Genomic DNA, 16,260 nt, shown 5'->3' with positions numbered 1-16,260 from the left:
CTACAAAAACACACATGGCATATATTGACTATGACCTAGAACACATGCCTTCTACATGTACCAGATCTCTCAGACCCCTGACTTCAGCTGCATGCTTTTTTTCACCATTATTTCCTTGTTGGTCAATAGGAAAAACTAACTACAGCTTCTGCTCTCTGCAAGGCACATCATCCATCTTTGCTATTAATAAACTTGCAGAAGCGACAAATTGAAGCAAACAACTGCTGCATAAGTTTCCACATGCCCTGAAATAGTGCCAGGGGAGGTTTAGCTGGGATGCAAGGAAGAATTTCTTTCCTGCAAGAGTGGTCAGGCATTGGAACAGGCTGCCCAGGGAGGTGGTGGAGTCGCCATCCCTGGAGGTATTCAAGAAACATGTGGACATGGTGCTTTGGGAATCACAGCATCACCAAGGTTGGAAGAGACCTCAAAGATCATCAAGTCCAACCTGTCACCTCATACCCCATGACTAAACCATGGCACCAAGTGCCATGTCCAGTCCTCTCTTGAATACCTCCAGGGATGGACATGGTTTAATGGCCATGGTAGTGTTAGGTTGATGGCTGGACTCAATATTAGAGAGCTTTTCCAACCAAAACACTTCTATGATTCTATAAAAATGCCAGGCAGATGAGTGGTTACACTTGGAAATGGCTTTCTTACTTGCCAGGTAGTTTAACAAGGGTCCCAGGTATCTGCCTATCTTCAGTGCAATTCTGAACAGTGTTAAAACTCTTCTCATCACTTTAAGGATACACTAGTTGGATGCATCACACCTCACTGCAGTGGTCTTTTGCACACTATCTCTGTATTGCTGTGTAAGCTAAATAAGTCTGCCAGAAGTTGCGGTGAAGCAGAGCATGTTTACTTTCCTGGAAAACCCATTACAAGCTGGTACTTTGACTGCGGTGCCCTCCAAGCCTTAACAGACAGTGTACATCCTTAGTGGCACATAGCCACTCCTCCCTCCCCCGCCCCCAGCTGTGCCATGGGTACAGTGGGTGGTTACTGTTTATCACTGCCTGTCATAAACCCTCAGATTGCTAGATTTCTGCAGAAATGCAAAGCTGGCTGTAGTGCAGCGCTGTCTCTGCAGCTGTTAAATCTTTTTGTTTGCTCAGTATTAACAGGAGATGAGTCCTGTTCTGCCAGTGCTTGTGCTGTAATTTGGAAGCAATTCCCTCTCTGGCTCACACCAATTACATACCTGTCTGGCACCATTATATTGCAAGTTTGTGATATGCAAAGTGGAAAGGCACACACTTCTCTGGGAAAGGTATTAGTCCTCTTTCAAGGTGAAATAGTAGGATCAATAAAACAAACTTTAACCTTCTGTGGTTTCTGAAATGCTGCATGGGGATGTGTTAAGACACTCTCCTTGTTTTGAAATGTGGTAGGGCTCTCTAGATGGCCTTAAACCAGGCTATCAGCAAATTCAAAAGCAACATGTAGTTTGTGCAAGTACCTCCAAAACACAGAGGCATGTTCCAAAAAGAGAAGACTGTTTTGCATTGTTATTGACCTACCATGCAAACAGCATTTTCTTAACCTAGTGAGCTTGTAAACATACCTGCAAAAGTAACCCTTAATGACTCAGACTGGGCAACCCACCAAGAATACTGTGGAAAGTATAGCTTAAAGGGCAAAGAAGCCCCTGGAATTTGTTCTGTAGAGGTAGGAGAAATGCAGTTAACAAAATACTGTTTCAATTTCTCCCCGTGCTTCCTTCTGTGTTCTCCACTCCTGCTGCACTTCCACAACTCTCACAACACTGCTAGTTTCTTCTGCCCATAGCAGCAGAATAGACACCATTTCTGCCTAGTGTGGTCCTCCAGGTTGATGAGTTTTGCCAGCAGTCATCAGTACAACAGCATCCAATAAAAGATTTCTGTTGTGATAATTTGCTATCACACAGAAAATAACTTCCAGCCACTTTTGGTTTTACTCATTCCTATTCCAGGTCCTAGACTGCTGCATGCAAATGACTGTCTACTGTCAGTATTCTGTTGAGCACCGAAGAAGTGGCTCTATGTATCACAGGATGACAGAATGGTGGAGGTTGGAAGGGACCTCTGGGAATCATCCATTCCAATCCCCTGCTAAAGCAAATCTGCTTAGATCAGGTTGCTCAGGAATGCATCCAGGTGGGTTTTGAAATTCTCCAGAGAGGGAGTGTCCACAACCTCTCTGGACAGCCTGCTCCAGGGCTCCAGCACACTCACAGCAAAGAAAGTGCTAAGTTTAAGTGAACTTATGTTCCTATATGTGTCCATTGCTCTTTGTCCTATCATTGGGCACCACTGAAAAGAATATGGCCCCATCCTCTTGACCCCCACTCTTTAGATATTTCTAAGCATTGATAAGATGTGTAATGACTACTGATTACACCATTAATTTGCTTATTAATTTTCACAAATGCAGGACAGAAAGGCTACCTAATTGGGGAACATTAAAGCTTTTAAACAAAATACTCCCAAATGCACTTTATATGCCTCCAGATTCAAAATACAGAAAATGAGTAATAGTCTTTATTTACTTGACCTCATTCTTAACTCTTTTTTTCATATTAATGGAAATTTCACTGTTGCAAATCAGGCAATCTTTAATACCTTTGCTTTTTCCAGTTCCTTCATACAGCTCTTTAATAAAAGAAAACTGTTCAAAACTATCTTTTTTAAACTCTTTATGTCAAGTGTTTGGCTGGTCACAGCATAAAGGTAATTTCCTTAAGCATGATACAAAAACACCCCACAGGAAATCCTAAAATCTAACTGCTTGCAAAAGAAAAACTTTGACTGCTAAGTTTTTGACAGGATGCCCCCCATGTTCTCCCAATAAGAAGTCTATTTTAACTCACACAATAGCACCACCAAAACGCTAAACCTGTGTGTATTTCAAGAACAGGATCCAAAACAGTCTGTATGGGATGCCTTCATTTCTTAGGAACTCTAAATTCACTGTCTAAGGCTGATTCTTTATTTGGCCATACTGATCTCCCCCTTCATTGTGGCTCCTGACAGTTATGATGGGCCAAACACTGCAGTGCACACCATAATATTCAGAAGATCTATGTGTTTGATAAATCATTGATATTGACTCATCTAATGAACAGATACCAAGGTACAGACAGTTACAGGGAAAGTGAAAGCAGAAAGGAAGGGGTGCCTTTGCAAGTAAGTGGCTCTGTTTTAGAAAGAATTAATGTCATCATCAGCAAGACTCCAATCAATAGCAGCTTAACAAAAGCTTGCAAAAACAATTGAGATACTTGGATGTCTTAGCTGCCAACTGTATGCCTTGATGATCACTAAATAAAAAGAATACCTATCTCCTCAAGTGCCTGAGCTACAGATCAGCAGAAGCTAAGAATACCCCATCTAGAATCCTCACTAACAGTTGCCTACCTTCTTACCCTCCTTAAGTCTACACTATCAGCCATTTTTGGAGACTGGGTACCAAGTCAGTTTAACTTTGGACCAACATGGCAATTTTTACAGCATATACCACTGAACATACTCTTGCGCTGTCCTCTAAGTTCTCTCAATTCTGCAGTGGATAAATTTCTTAGATGAGTTTGATTTTGACAAACAGTACTTTTCTGATTCCTGCAAATGTCACCATATTGTGTGCCACACAACATTAAAGGAAATTACATCTCTGTCCCAAAAGTAGAAGTCTGAAGGAAGGTATTTCTTTCAATTCATAGAATCATAGAATGGTTTGAGTTGAAAGGGAGCTTAAAGATAATCTAGTTCCAAACCCCTGTCACAGGCAGGGACACCTTCCACTAGACCAGATTGCTCAAGGACTCATCTAACCTGGCCTTGAACACCGCACATGGAGGGGGCATCCACGACCTCCCTGGGCAAGCTGTTCCAGCGTCTCACCACCTTCACTATAAAGAAATATAACGAAGTTTGCAGACACTGAAGTTTTTAACATAACATTTAATCAACTGAAAAGCTGTCTACTTTCATATCTAAGTCTTGAGAAGGAGCTCTCAAATATGGATTTGGATAGATAAAATTCACTCACATCAACATTTTTCTCTGCTTTAGCTTCCTACTTCAGTAGTCAATGGCTCTAAGAGTATCCACATGTGCTGTTATTTAATACTGCCTAGTTCATTTTCTCCTGTTTTAATTCTGGACAGGGCAGTGATTTGTCTCTTATGAGTGCACTCATCCATAATCACAGGGCTGAGATTCACAACCTAATAACATCAGCATAACTAATTACCACGAGGCACCAACTCATCAACCAAGAGCTACCCAACTACAGCGTAGTACAATGTAGTTTTAAACATTAGTGAAAGATGATTGTGCTAAGTTGCATTTTCTTACAGTTGGGCAAGTGAAGAATGTACATGCAATCAAGAACAGCTACTATGTCTCAGCTAACAGGAACAACTTATGACTTAATTCATTCTCCAGTTCAGCCCTTAATGAAATGTGGCCCCCCTGAAAAGGCCTTCTTCTAAGCACTTCCACATTGCCTCTTTCTTTTCTGCTGTGGATTAGTCAAGAAAGCTACCAACAGCCCAGTCTCACATCCACCCTTCCTCAATAAACCAAGGTTCTGTGGCCAGCAGATCACAGGGGGCTCTGCTCCTCCTCTGTTCTGCCCTGGAGAGATGACATCTGTGTACAGCTCTGTGCTCCCCAGCTCAAGAGGGACAGGGTTATATATTAGATAATGTCCAACAAAGTGCTACAAGTATGACAGGTTGGAACATCTCTCTGATGAGGAAAGGCTGAGAGACCTGGGGCTGCTTAGCCTGGAGAAGAGAAGACTGAAAGGGAATCTTACTAATATTTAGAAATACCTGAAGGGTGGGTGTCAAGAAGTCACTTTTCAGTGGTGTTCTGTGATAGGACAAGGGACAATGGGTACAAACTGGAATATCGGGAGTTCCTCTTAAACATGAGGAAAAAATTTCTTTCCTGTGAGGGTGCTGGAACCCTGGAGCAGGCTGCCCAGAGAGGTTGTGGAGTCTCCTTCTCTGAAGACTTTCAAGACCTGTCTGGATGTGTTCCTGTGTGACCTGCCCTATGTAACCCTGCCTTTCAGAGGGGTTGGACTCGACACTCTTCAGAGATCCCTTCTGATCTCTACCACTCTATGACTCTACCAAAGCCTCATCAGAACTGTTTTGGGATTTTTTTTCTCTCCTACCCACGCTTCTTTAACAGCTAAAAGAAACCATGATCATTCTCATGGATTAGTGACCACTGATCAAAGAAGCAACTGCAAGATATTCTGCTTTAAAGGTTAGATCCTGTAATGTATTTCTGCCCCTAACACAGGATAACTAAACCCACTGTTGTTAGATACTAAACAATTTCCCATAAATGTATTTTTCAAAACACAGGCACCCTGTAAGACCTAGTAGGCATTTCAGGAGCTTCCTTAATTCTTTAGAACAACATTCACAACTTAACTTCACCCTAGGAATTACAGACCATCAGCAATGCTTCTGCAAAGAGGTAACCTGTTTCAAAGTTATCTTGTAAAATGCCTGTGTGTATCATCCTTACTGACACCAGATATTTAAGGTCAAAGCCACAGATTAACCTGATCAAGTACAATTCATATCCTTTCCAAATCCTTTCCATTTAGGTTACATCAGTTTCCTTGATTGTTCTCAAATTCAGACAGTCTTAAACAGATCTACCCAATAGCCACAAAATGTATATACACTTTTACAGTAAAACACCTGAATTTTTTCCCAGCAGGTAGATTATTAGAAACATTCAATATGACTTAAAAACTGAGACTGCTGTATGCTAGGCTTCTTCACACTTAACTGCTCTTTAAGGATACACGTTGCTATATCACCACAGATGTTTTGCTATAGATCTCAGCCCAGCCTTTTGAGTACCCTATTTTCTGTTCTTCAAAACACGACCATGAATTCCCTTTGTGCTGGCATGGACTAGCTCTTTGAAAAGAGGAAGGGCTTGAACAGTCTCAGCCTGGATCACTTGGCCAGGGATGTGGGATGGCCAAGCCTGGAAACATTAAATTGCTGTATAAGGTGCATAGTACTTTGCAGAAGCAAATTCAGTGTTTCTGTGTTTTGTTTGCTAAGGGAATGGTAAAGAGTTGTGCTGCATTGCATCAGATGCCCTGGGTAATACCTGAGTATCGTGAGTAACAGTAGCAGCACACCTTGCTGCAACTCTATGTTGCTATACTTCCATCAGTCTAGGCAATAATCAGAGCTCAACTCTTTTTACCTCTGAATCCACCTTGAATCTGGTGGAAGCTGGATGCACAATGATATTTTCTGTGTGAATCTTCCCAGAGCGTGATTATGCTCCCAAGTTCCGCTTTCCCTTGATATCACATTAAAGTTAATGCAGCATATTATTAATGTTTATAAATATGTTAAGGGGAAGTATCAGGAGGACAAGGCCAGGCTCTTCTCAGTGATGTCCAGTGGCAGGAGGAGGGGCAATGGGTGCAAGCTGGAGAACAGGAGGTTCCAGGTAAACATAAGGAAAAACTTTTTCACTGTGAGGGTGATAAAACACTGGAGCAGGCAGCCCAGAGAAGTTGTGGAGCCTCCTTCTCTGGAGATATTCAAAACCCAGCCAGATATTCCTGTGTGAATTACTCTAGGTCATCCTGCTCTGTCAGGGGTGTAGAACTAGATCTTTTGAGGTCTCTTCCAAGCTCTAACGTTCTGCGAATGGATTAAAACACTTATTCATAGCTGTATTAAAAAGTACTATGTAAATCAGCCAACATCCACAGAATGTATTTGCCTGCAGAAACTGTTTTTCTACTCCATAAAATGTCTCAATTCCTCTCAATCCATTACAAGATTTTGGTAAGGCTTTTGGCCTTTCCTAAAGGACATATTGGGCACAAAACCATCTTAAGAGCAACTTAAAGAAATCAATTATCTTTCTGTGGTGACTGATTGATACTGTAGCAGGATAGGAAAAATACTTACGCTCCACAAAGTAAGAACTGGCATCAATCTTCCAGATAATCTGACCACGGTGAGAGCCATTGACGCCACGGTTCTTGTAGTCCAAGAAGTTTTCGGACAAGACCTCATCTATAAACAAAGAAAATCAAATGCCTGTTATGACAACACTCAGAGTAGAGAGTGAGGCTAAAAATATGCCTTTGGCTTGACAGAACATACTAGAACTGCTAGACAGCTTGACACCACATGTTGAGAAATGAGCTTTTTTTACTCATCTGTTTAAAAAGTAGAGCTATTCTTAAAAATCACAGATCTTCCTGAAATGTAATTTTAAACCCCCCCAAAAAAACCAAACCCACATCCCTACAAAATTCTCAGAAATGAAAACATCTAACTTAGCATGGATAAATCCCTACCTAATCAACCATAATTATCTAGCTGTAATAGTAGCAAAAAATAATCTCTGCTCTGCAACAACTCTTCCTTAAAAAAAAAAAAAAGAGACCAACCAGATAATAGTTACATGTAGGCATCTGCACTACACTCATTCACATCACAACAGATGTGGTTGTTTCTTGCTGGGTACAGAAAAGGATATTTATTTTTGAAGAACACCACTCACTGGAAGCCTTCACAGCTCCTGGCCCCCCAAACCAAATGACTGACAGCAAAATGCTGTGTTTTAAGACACAGAGCAGCTATCAGATGACCAAGCTGATCTTCGGAGAGGCCAAGGAGTAGTCCACAAAAATGAACAATCTCTAAAGAGCTGCTGAAAACCAAGGCTGAGGAAGCAGCCAGCCTGCGCACACAGGGCCGCATGCACATGAAAGGCAAGCCGGCAGTGAGCCTGAGGAGAGGCCTTCCGGTTGTCCACATGAATAATTTTTAGTCTGTTTCCAAATATACTTGTAGACTGCTTCAGTAAGCTTTTTTCCAGACCAATCTGCAAGCCCTACACAGTGCATGTGAGCAGACACCCCAAGGGCCTGGTTCTTGACCCTCTTTTACCCAACAGCTTAAAAACCAGGCACTGGGACCATGCCGCAGCCTCAGGGCCACACTTGGCAGCTCAGCAGCTTAGGCCAGGCTTTCAAACAAACAAAAAGTAGATATTGCCGCCATACTGGGCCAGCGCTTGTGGCTTTGATCATCACTATTTACAAACAGCACAGCAAAAATAATAGACGTAGGGAGATGTTTACAGCCTGTCAGAGGGCAGCAGGGCTCAGGGGCAGTGGCCAAAGGGAGCCTGAAGTGGCTGTGAACTCAAGTGGCTGAAGCAGTGACCTGGGATGGGCTTGACCATGGCCTCACTGCTCCAGCTTCAGGGACATGAAATGGATTTCACATCTGTGCCCTGCCAGAACAAAAGGCCTTGATCTCTACCTGCAGAGACTAGCCACAAGCCTCCTGGATTTTTCCTCTCAGCAACAAAAGAAGTTTTAATTCTAACCGAGATTTCTACAAATGCACTTTAACAAACTCAATCTTGCTGCAGATATAGTCCAGGGGGTACTGCTAAGACTCACTCCTGAAGACAATTACATTAACTACTAGTTACCCTAAAAGCTGAGAAGTATGAACCATTCAATTCAAGACTAAAATACACCGAGGCACTCACTTTGTTATCAGGTAAGCCAATGAGAAAACAAAGATAATGCCACACAAGGAAACATCGAGCCTGAGGATAGAGTGAAGGCGTGATCAACTGCAGAGCAGAAGAGGCAGCTCAACAAACAAACCCAAGAAACTCAAAGACTTACATACTACTGAAATACATATTATGAATGTCAAAGTAGAATTCTAAATCAAAGGGAACCGCATTTTCATTGTAAGAATAAAGCAGCATGCAGATGTTGATGTTACCCTGCTAGTTGTGTTCTCAAAGGAAGAAAGCAAGGGGGTTAGCAATGCTGAATGCTTTGGTTCCACTCTCTTAAGGGATTTACAACAGAAATCCTTTTTGAAAGGTCATTAATGATTGCACTGGATAATTATAAATGGCAATGCTTCCTACAATACATTTTCCCTTTGCTGACTTGCTAATTGTCAGTAATTATGTCACTAGCTGTGTTTCATGCTTGGTATTGAAGTGGAAATCTTTCAGTGTGTTCACACAGTACATCTCTGCAGCAGCCCTTCAACAGTAAAATCCTCTTGGTATGATTCCTCTTCTTTGTCTGTGCTTTATAGCTGCCTGTATCTTCTTTCCTATAACATATTTTTTATATATATATATATATATAAAGGCAGGTAAGTACACACTATTGCTCTCAGAGTTTTGGCTTAGTAATGACTACCTTCAGTAAAGACCCATTTTGGATACACATTATCCAGAATTACCCACATCATTCTGCAGAAGTAGGAACACACACATGAGGAGATTTAATCCTCTGAGCTGTCCCTTTTGCTTTGGCAGGGAAAACACTTAATACTTAAGGGTGAGCAGATACTGAAACTGAGCTGGAGCCTGAGAACCCTGCCCAGCCCCTCATCCTGACAGGGCACAGAGAGCATCCCTCAGGTCTGACTTCATCAGTCATGATGTTTATTTCTCGTATTTATTTTCTGTAAGCTGCTGGAGATGCTCCAACACCTGCCATGTTATTAAGATGCACGGGCAATTGCAGTTCTTCAAGATACATTGCTTATAGAATACCCTGCTTGCTTAAGGAGGCTTAGCTGAGCTAGACTGCATGGCCTTGCTTAAGAAATCGCAGAGACACTAGGGCAGAGTTTAATGGAACAAAGAGATCCCAGAAGCTTCATACGCAGTGTCTGGGGGCCAGCTGGCACTTCCATTGCATTGGCTGCTGTCTGCTTCCCAGAGTTGGCACAAAGGCAGCATGAACTCTGCGTCACACAATCTGATTTGACAGAGATGGTGACATATGCCCATGCCCAAACTAAAGCACTTCCCTATTGCAAGATGAGCCAGTGGGGATGACTGCAGAAAGGAGGAATGCTTTTTGTTTGAAATGTGTAGGAAAACTGGAAAACCAGGCTGAGACAAGGATCACCCTCCATCTGCACGACCAGGGTAAAAGACCCCCAAATGGAAGGAATATGCAAGCTGTACTTATGGTTACAGCTGATAGGTGAGGAACACTGGTAAGTGAGGAAAACTGGAATAATTTGCTCCCAACCAAGCAGCAGCTGCACGCTGGCTCCTGCAGCAGAGACAAGCTGGGGGGTGTGGGAAGGACAGCTTCCAGAGCAAAAGGTCAGGTAGCAAAGCACATCAGGGAGGGGATACACACACGGAGCAAGTCATGCACACACAATTTATGGATAGTGGCCACTGATGAAATGCAGGCTCAGGCAGCAGAAAGGTTATTTTAACATGAGTTTATGCAGTATGCAGGTCACCTCAAGTAGGAGCAGCAGAGCCTTTATGTATAAAAAAAGGTTTTTGTAAATAAAACATATTTACAAATGCCACCATTTAGAAATTAAGTATGTATAACGTGCTCTAAGCCAGACCTAAGCTCTCTGGAAATGCTAGGTACTTCCCCCCGTTCCAAAGAAATAAGACTTATTTTTAGTTCTGTACAAAATTGCATTGGTTGGGATTTTAACTGAGAAAAATTTCAGCTCTAGAAAAATACATACAGGGCCAAAAGGAAAACTTTCCAAAAAAAATGAAAGAGAAAGATCTGTATTTTTGGAAGGTGAAAGATAAGAAATATCCCCTGGCAAGTTAAAAATAGCAATAGCTGGAATTGGTCAGGAGGTTGGAATATGTGAACACGCTCAGACAGACCTGTTTCAGTTGGCAGGTGATACTATTCCAGGCATGGTATTCCCTGAATATAGGCTTTATGTATGTAGCACATGGACAAAGAAAATCATGCATGTGAAATACACAGCTGCTTAGTGCATTCCATATATGTGTGCATGATGTCTATTTCGTGCCATACGTAAGAGAACAGACAAGATGGTATGTTAAAGACTATGTGCAAAGGAAAATAAACTTCATTTCATATTTCTACGGAGAACCCCTATAACAAAGGAACTGACCTTAAAACCATGCTACATCTTAATTCCCGAAGGTAAATGGCGAAATGCTTTGTTTCACCTCCACACAAAACGAAGAGCAGGGTTAATGCTGTTCCCTTTCATATATTTCAGTCAGCAGCTAATGGCTTTTGACATTTTTCCAATGAAGCATTGTAATGTATCTCCCTCCCCCTGTTTCTGAAATGAGATTAACCTTTACGCTACCTCTCTGCTCAGCTGGCAAGCCCCTGCATAGCTGGGTTTGGCCATGCTTGGCCAGCAAGCACTTTGTGCTCACTCTCAGATCTACAGCTTCGTTTCCCTGGATGGCAAACAGATAACTAATTAAGGAAGTGCCAAATGAGGGAGAATTCAGGATGTGCTGCCCCTTCAACATCTGCTACTCAGGACCCCATGGAGAGTCCTGGTAGTCCTGGTGGATAACAAGTCATCCACTGGACAGCAATGTGTCCTTGTGGCCAGGAGGGCCAAAGATATCCTGGGGCACATTAGGAGAAGCGTGTCCAGCAGATGAAGGGAAGTTCTCCTCCCCCTCTGCCCTGGTGAGACCTCACCTGAAATATTGCATCCAGTTTTGGGCTCCGCAGTTCAAGAGGGACAGGGATCTAGTCAAGACAGTCCAAAGGAGGGCTACAAGGATGATTAAGGGATTAGAGCACTGCTCTATGAAGAGAGGCTGAGAGACCTGGGGCTGTTTAGTCTGGAGAGGAGAAGACTGAGAGGGGATTTAATAAATGTTTACAAGTATCTGAGGGCTGGGGGTCAAGAGGGAGAAGACAGGCTCTTCTCAGTTGCACCCTAAGACAGGACAGGGGGAAATGGATATAAACTACATCACAGGAGATTCTACCTCAACTTCTTCACTGTGAGGGTCACAGAGCACTGGAACAGGCTCCCCAGAGAGGCTGTGGAGTCTCCTTCTCTGGAGACTTTCCAGACCCACCTGGATGCATTCCTGTATGACAGGTTGGACTTGATGATCCTTGGGGTCTCTTCCAACCTTAGTTATACTGTGATACTGTGATACCTGCACTAGATTCTATGGTCCTGCTCTAGCAGGGGCATTGGACTCGATGATCTCTGGAGGTTCCTTCCAACCCCTAATATCCTGTGATCCTGTGATCATTGGTTGGTCCTGGAGATAAAAGATGAGGATGGTGAGAGCATCTAAGTTGGTGAGCCAGTAGACACTGCTCTGGGCCACACAGAAGTGCTGTCTGTCTCTTGCTGGTAAGAGGGAAGGAGGCTGCAGATCTGCAAAGCTGCACTGGGACAGGAGGCACAGCAGTCAGACCTCCCATACCTCACACAGTCCCTAGAGGGAATGGAGAAGGTGATGCACAACCAGGCACTTAGCAGCTGGAGCCTGAATAGCAGCCAGAGTGACCAATGTATGCTGAAGGCAAACATTAGCAAGTGCTTTGGGAATCAGCAGCAATTCTGACAGACTGCTTGTCCTCACCAAACCAGATACCTCCAAGCACAGCCTTTCACTGCTAAAAATATTCTGTGCTGTCATTTTCATGCTGAGAGATCCCAATATATTTCACAAACTCTGGGTTTGTTTAGCCTGGAGAAGAGGAAGCTCAGGGGTGACCTCATTGCTCTCTACAACTACCTGAAAGGTGGTTGTAGCCAGGAAGGGGTTGGTCTCTTCTCCCAGGCAACCAGCACCAGAACAAGGGGACACAGTCTCAAACTGCACCAGGGGAAGTTTAGGCTTGAGGTGAGGAGAAAGTTGTTCACCAAGAGAGTCATTCATCATTGGAATGGGCTGCCCAGGGAGGTGGTGGTGTCACCATCCCTGGAGGTGTTCAAGAGGAGATTGGACATGGCACTTGGTGCTGTGGTCTAGTCATGAGGTCTGTGGTGACAGGTTGGACTCGATAATCTTTGAGGTCTCTTCCAACCTTGGTGATACTGTGATACAGAACCATGGCCACCAAAGAGCTATCTTTGAGATGAAAGACAGTAACCAATTGACAAAAAGCATGCTGTTCTTCTGAGGAATTAGGGAGACTTGATAAAGGCCATCCTCAAAAAGATCTGTAAAAAATGTAATGAAGACTTTGAGCACTGTCAACAGTCTACAATAAGGAGACAGGACCTTAGTATTAGAAAGCTTGCCTGAAATTCCCATAGAGGAACAAAGAAAGTCAACACATCTGCCTCAGAAGGATGGACAGAGTTCAAATTCTAAAGATCTGAGTGACCCTTTTGGTTAGTTTGGTTTTACTTAAGAGGCTGAAATACAAAACCTATTCTCCTTTCACAAACAGTATTTGCTGGTCTATATGATCAACCTCTCTTTCCACATACTCCAAGAATAACACCTACAAAATTTAGAATAACCCAGGCTACCTTCAAAACAGACAATAATTAACATGAGACAGGAACACAATGCCAGACAGGTTCCTGAACTTGGTACATCATTCCAGTCTCTTATCCATCACCAACTTGATTTAGCACTGCCTATTACAACAATTGTTTCTATAAAATTAATGTAATTATGGCATAAAAATAAGCTACACTTCATATATAGCAGAGCCAAGACCTGCTGGTCAAGCTAAAAGGCAAGAAGGAGATGGCACAGGCAGGAGAAGCAGTGACAGGTATCATGGGAAGAGTACAGAGATGCTGCTCAGTTGTGCAGGGATGAGGTCAGGAGGCAAGGACACAGTTGGAGCTGAACTTGGCAAGGGATGCAAAGAATAACAAGAAGGGCTTCTACATTTATGTCAGTGAAAAAAGGAAGGTTAAAGAAAACATAGTCCCCCTGAAAAGCAAGAATGGTGAGCTAGTAACAACAGATGAAGAGAAGACTGAGGTTCTCAACAACTTTTTTCCTTAGTCTTCACCAACAAATCTCTTCCAACACCTCCCAAGTATAAAAAACACAAGGTGGGGATAAGGGCAGTGAAGTCCCTCCCACTGTTTCTGAAGATCAGGTTCATGACCACCAGAGGAACCTGAACATACACAAGTCTATGGGACCTGATGAGATGCATCCTAGAGTCCTGAGAAAATTGGTTGACGTAGGTGCCAAGCCACTCTCCACAATATATGAAAAGTCCTGGCAGTCAGGTGAAGGTCCCAATGACTGGAAGAAGGGACACATTACACCCATTATAAAAAAGGGGTAGAAAGGAGGACCCTGGGAACTACCAACCTGTCAGCCTCAACTATGTGCTTGGGAAGATCACGGAGTAGATTCTCAATAGAAACACTGATAAGGCACATGGAGGCTAGGGAAGTGATCAAAGCTAGCCAACAGGGCTTCACTGAGAGCAAATCCTGCCTGACTAACCTAGTGGCTTCTATAAAGGAGTGACTCCATCAGTGCACAAGGGATGACCTATGGATGTGATCTCTCTGGACTTCTGGAAATACGTTCACACAGACCCCAAAGAACATTCTGTTTGCCAAGTTGGAGAGATACAGATTTGATGGGTGGACTGTTCAGTGGATAAGGAATTGGCTGAAGGGTTGCATCCAGAGGGTAGTGGTCAATGGCTCAAAGTCCAGATGGAGATTGGTAAAAAGTGAGCCTGTGGTGCTTAACATTTTTAACATTAATATAAAAAGTGAGATTGAATGCACCATCAGCAAGTGTGCAGATGACACCAAGCTGAGTGGTGCTGTTATGCCAGAGGGACAGGATGTCATCCAGAGGGACCCGGAAAGCTGTGGGGGTGGCCCAGGTGAACCTCAGTAAGAGGTACAGTAAGAGCAAGTGCAGACTCCTGCACCTGAGCCAGACCAATCCTCATTATCAATACAGGCTGAGGGATGAGGTGATAGAAAGTAACACTGCAGAAAAGGACTTGGGAGGTGTGGCTGATGAGACCCTGGACATGAGCAGGCAGTGTGCGCTTGCCACCCAGAAAGCCAATCACATCCTGGGCTGCATCAAAAGAAGCGTGGCAGGACTTGCTGATTTTGGGGGTCCTTTCTGGCCTGGATGCTAATGTCATTCCATGGCTCTGTGATCTCCTGCCCATCTTGTTGGCCAGCACAGCCAAGTTTCTCATTGCTTTTATGCTTTGTTTGCTCCTCAGTAGAGGAGATTGACTAAATATGCCCTTCTAAGCCCATCGTCAAGGGCTGAGGAGCAGCTGGGTGCAGGGGTGGTTCCTACCACAGCCTGAGAGAAAAGTAGCAGCATGAGCTACATCCTTGAAGCCTAGCAGCACAGAACATGTCAGGGATGTCCAGCAGCTGTGCCAAGTGGCCACCTGGGGCAGGGAAAGCTCCCTGGGCACCCCAAAGGCTTCCTCTGAAGGACACTGGGCAGAGGGGCGCTGGGCGGGGCGCTGGTGGGCAGGGCTGAGCACGGGGAGCTGTCACCTGATGTCACAGGGCCACCAGCACCCGGCAACGGCAGTGCTATGCCACCAGCCAGTATAAAAGGGAGCATCCTCCCGTGCCTGCTGACAGACCTGGCCCACAGGAGGTCCCGGAGGAGCAGGTGGTATGACTTGGTAAGGCCTGAGGGATGAAGAGCAGAGGCTAGACCAGGCTGCTGGGGATGAGGACCACCACCAATTGCTGGACCTGCCTGAGGCTTTTTCAGCTGGGCAGCAAGAGCAAGACCAAGGGAATGTGTTCTCAGGAGCCCAGCAGAGCTCACCATCTTCACCCCCTGCAGGGGCAGCGGCAGCAGGCAGGGGAAGGATTTTTGTCCTCAAGGCCTATCAGGCCAGGGGCATTTGGCTACTCTGTGAAGCCACTGAGAGAACAGCTGCAGGTTGAGGGAGAAGAGGGCTTGGGCATCTCCTGGGAGGCATGAGAAGCCTGTGGGAGGAGGAAGCAGGTCTTGCTCACGTGCTCAGGGAGTAGCCGATCACCAGCACTGGGGTCAGGAAGGAATTTTTTCCCCCGGGGCACATTGGCACTGGTCCCTGGGGGTTTTTTGCCTTCCTCTGTAGCACTGAGCATCACCGCTTGCCAGGGCTCCTCCGCTCCCTTTCGGCTGGGCTACTGCCTGCTGCTCATGCACCAGGAAGATGGCCTCTCATGCCCTGAGGCTAGGGGAGGAAGGCTTTTTTCCCCTCACAAGGGACTATTAAGTGTCCCCAGGGTTTTTTTGCCTTCCTCTGCAGCACTCAGCACAGCCCCTTGGCCAGGCCTCTTTGGGGCCATTCTGGCCAGGGGTCTGCTGCTTGTGCTACACAAAGGTGGCCCTCGGGCTGCAGAGCCAGGGACAGAAAGCTCTCCAGACCACCCTAGCTAGCCAGGTGCCTGTTGCTTGTCCTCCTCAAAGGTGGCCTTCGGGCCGCCCATCCAGAGGGAGCAGC

At 44.6% G+C, this 16,260-nt stretch overlaps 1 protein-coding gene across 6 annotated transcripts in view; it reads right to left on the bottom strand.

Annotated features, from left to right (window-relative positions):
• HECW1 (HECT, C2 and WW domain containing E3 ubiquitin protein ligase 1) overlaps positions 1-16,260 on the bottom strand; it is a 290,701-nt gene that overhangs the window by 166,946 nt on the left and 107,495 nt on the right. For all 6 annotated transcript variants that reach the window (XM_054160975.1, XM_054160974.1, XM_054160972.1 and 3 more), the window contains one exon: positions 6,962-7,069. In XM_054160975.1, the coding sequence (XP_054016950.1) occupies positions 6,962-7,069 (108 nt within the window). The remainder of the gene's footprint in view (positions 1-6,961; positions 7,070-16,260) is intronic.

The sequence above is a fragment of the Dryobates pubescens genome, chromosome 4, assembly GCF_014839835.1.
Source record: "Dryobates pubescens isolate bDryPub1 chromosome 4, bDryPub1.pri, whole genome shotgun sequence".
NCBI lineage: Eukaryota > Metazoa > Chordata > Aves > Piciformes > Picidae > Dryobates > Dryobates pubescens.
The sequence above is the reverse complement of the archived record's forward strand: the minus strand, read 5'-3'. Positions and strand labels throughout refer to the sequence as shown.